We start from the raw sequence: 3,227 nt of genomic DNA, 5'->3' as shown, positions 1-3,227 counted from the left end.
TTAAATCTCACTCTTGGTCCTGGAGCCTCCTATCATTCTCCGCAGGGCCAGCTTCACCTCTTGGTTCCGCAGAGTGTAGATAAGGGGGTTGAGGAAAGGAGTGATGGCTGTCGGGAGCAGGGCAGCTGCACCATCCAGGGGGCTGTTGGTTTCAGGCCTTAGGTAGATGAAGGCACAGGGCACATAGTACACGGCGACTACGGTTACATGGGCCCCACAGGTTGAAAAGGCCCGGCGCCGCCCATTGGCTGTACGGATCCTCAGGATGTTCTGAATGATCTGTATGTAGGAGAGGAGGATCAGGGAGAAGCAACTGGCAACCACCACCCCAATGTCCACAAAGGTCACCAGCTCGTTGACCGTTGTGTCAGCACAGGCCAGCTTCAAAACCGCAGGGATGTCGCAGAAGAAGTAATCTACCTGGTTGGGCCCACAGTAGGGCAGGCGGAAGGTCAGGATGGCCTGGAGAGCACCATGGATGGACCCTGCCAGCCAAGCTCCAGCCACCAGCAGGGCACTCAGCTTCGCAGTCATGAGCACAGGATAGTGCAAGGGCCGACATATTGCCAGGTACCTGTCGTAGGCCATCAGCGTGTAGAGGAAGCACTGGGTGCTGCCCAGAAAGTGATAGAAATAGAGCTGAGCAGCACAGCCACCAAAGGGGATGGGTTTGATGCCTGGAGTGAAGGTCATCGCGAGGCGAGGGACAATGATGGAAGAGATGCCCATGTCGATGATGGAGAGAACACCAAGAAAGATGTACATGGGACGGGCATGGAGCCTCGGGTCTGCCCAGACAGTGATTAGAATAAGCAGGTTCCCCAGCTGAGTCAGGATGTAGATGAGCAAAAAGAACACAAAAAGAAATGTCCTTAGCCTGAGTGGGTAGGGAATTCCTGTGAGGACGAACTCAGTCAGCACTGTGCTGTTGCCTCTTTGCATCTCCCAAAGAGATCTTACCTAGAGAACAAACAAAACAGGAGTTGGCATAGAGGTGAGAGGAAAGTGAAAAAGATTGTAAAAACTAGGGGCAGTGGCAGAGAAGTTTCTCTCCTATGTGGAAAGATGACAAGCAGGGAGAAACTATGGTCTCTGGCAGGTGTTTTGTAAATCAAATTTTATTGGCACACAGCCATGCTCATTTGCTTACATAATCTTTGTAGCTGCTTTGGTGCCATGATGCCAGAGATAAGTAGTTGCATTTGGCCTGAAAAACCTAAACTCCCTGAACCTTTACAGGAAAAGTTTGCTCCTATGAGTTTGTACCCAGAGCAATTTTTCCAATAATCTTTGGAAAATAATCATTGACTGTTGTATTAGCATAGGCCAGGGCTTCCTGGAAACATGACATGTGAGGAAAGGGTATTTGTTTATTAGATGCTCTGCAAATTCAGAATCTTCCAGAGGCTACTGGCTCATTCTCATGTCTGCCAGGACATAAACTTATACAGAGTGGGGGTATGTAGAAAGAAAATGAGGGAACTCTTTTAACTCTTTTGGTGTGCAGAGAATGAAATAGAATTTTGATTAGATGGCTAGTTGTGTGTGACAGTGCTTGATGCCGTAGAGATCTACTTTACAAATTCTTAACAATTCAGAGGAAGAGAATGCCTAGGAGGCTGTAAGTGTGTAAGTAAAGTGAGGACTAACACCGCTACGCACTGTGGTTGGTACTTGGTGCTATGTATTTCAGTCACTTTGTATGTAATCATTTAGCCTTAGCACACGGTAGAGGAAAAGAGGAGAGGAGGAAGAAAAGAGGGATGGCTATAGTGAGAAGTCAGAGATTAAAGAAAAAGCAAGGATATTAGAAAGGATGAGAGGAGCAGGATGAGAAGACGGTTACAGTAGAGCAAATGGCTCTCAGTGCAGAAGAATTATTTTACGTTCTTAATCCAACTGCTTGACTGATGTTTTCTCACCTGAAGAAAAAAGATGAGATAATGACTTTTTTTTTTTTTTTGAGGCAGCGTCTCACTCTGTCGCCCCGGGTATAGTGTCATATCGTCAGCCTAGCTCATGGCAACCTCAAACTCCAGGGCTCAAGCAATCTTCCTGCCTCAGCCTCCCGAGTAGCTGTGACTACAGGTGCCCACCACCATGCCCAGCTAATTTTTTTTTATTTTTGAGATGGAGTCTCGCTCTTGCTCAGGCTGGTCTTGAACTCCTGAGCTCAAGCAATCCTCCTGCCACGGCCTCCCAGAGTGCTAGGATTACAGGTGTGAGCCACCACGCCTGGCCAATAATGAACTTTTAAAATTCCTTTCAGTTTGATGATTTTCTGACATCTAAACTCATGGTTTGGCACCTTTATTGAAAATCAATTGACTTTAACTGTGTGGGTTGATTTCTGGGCTCTCTATCCTGTTCCATTGGTTGATGTGTCTGCTTTTGTGCCAGTACCAGACTGTTTTGATTGCTATAGTTTTGTAATACATTTTAAAATCAGGTAGTGTGATGCCTGCAGCTTTGTTGTTTCGTGCAAGATTGCTTTGGCTATTTGGTGTCTTTTGTGGTTCCACCATGAGGAAAGGACTGTTTCGTAAATAAATGGTGTTGGGACAACTGGATATCCACATGCAAAAGAATGAAATTGGACTCTTATCTCATACTATATGCAAAGATCAACTCAAAATGGATTACAGACTTAAACACAAGACCCGAAACTACAAAACTACTAGAAGAAAATATAGGAGAAAAGTTCCGTAACATTGGTCTGGGTGATGACTTTTTGGATGAGACCACAAAAGCACAGGTAAAAACAGCAAAAATAGACAAATGGGATTGCATCAAACTAAAAAGTTTCTGTACAGGAAAGGAAACAATTAATACAGTGAAGAAACAGCCCACAGACTGGGAGAAAATATTTGCAAATGATATGTCTGATAAGGGGTTAATATCTAAAATATATAAGGAACTCAGTTCAATAGCCAGAAAACAACACAATTATGAAATGGGCAAAAGACTTGAATAGATATTTCTCAAAAGAAGACATATAAATCAACGGTAGTTTTATGAAAAATGTTCAACATCACTAATCATCAGGGACATGCAAATTAACATCACAATGAGACCAGCATGGTGGTTCATGCCTGTAATCCTAGCACTCTGGAGGCTGAGGCGGGAGGATTGCTTGAGCTCAGGAGTTTGAGGTTGCAATGAGCTATGATGATGCCACCATACTCTACATGGGGTGACAGAGCAAGACTCTGTCTGGGAAAAAAAAA

The 3,227-nt window shown here is 44.7% G+C and overlaps 1 protein-coding gene across 1 annotated transcript; it reads right to left on the bottom strand.

Moving 5' to 3' along the window:
* LOC123620902 (olfactory receptor 10G3) lies at nt 1–942 on the bottom strand. Its single transcript, XM_045526486.1, has one exon. The coding sequence runs from the start codon at nt 940–942 to the stop codon at nt 1–3; it is 942 nt and encodes a 313-aa protein (XP_045382442.1).
* Nucleotides 943–3,227: the final 2,285 nt, after the last annotated feature.

This window comes from Lemur catta, chromosome 1 (genome assembly GCF_020740605.2).
Source record: "Lemur catta isolate mLemCat1 chromosome 1, mLemCat1.pri, whole genome shotgun sequence".
In the NCBI taxonomy this organism is placed as follows: Eukaryota; Metazoa; Chordata; class Mammalia; order Primates; family Lemuridae; genus Lemur; species Lemur catta.
Note: the sequence above shows the minus strand (reverse complement) of the source record. Positions and strands in the feature narration are given on the sequence as shown.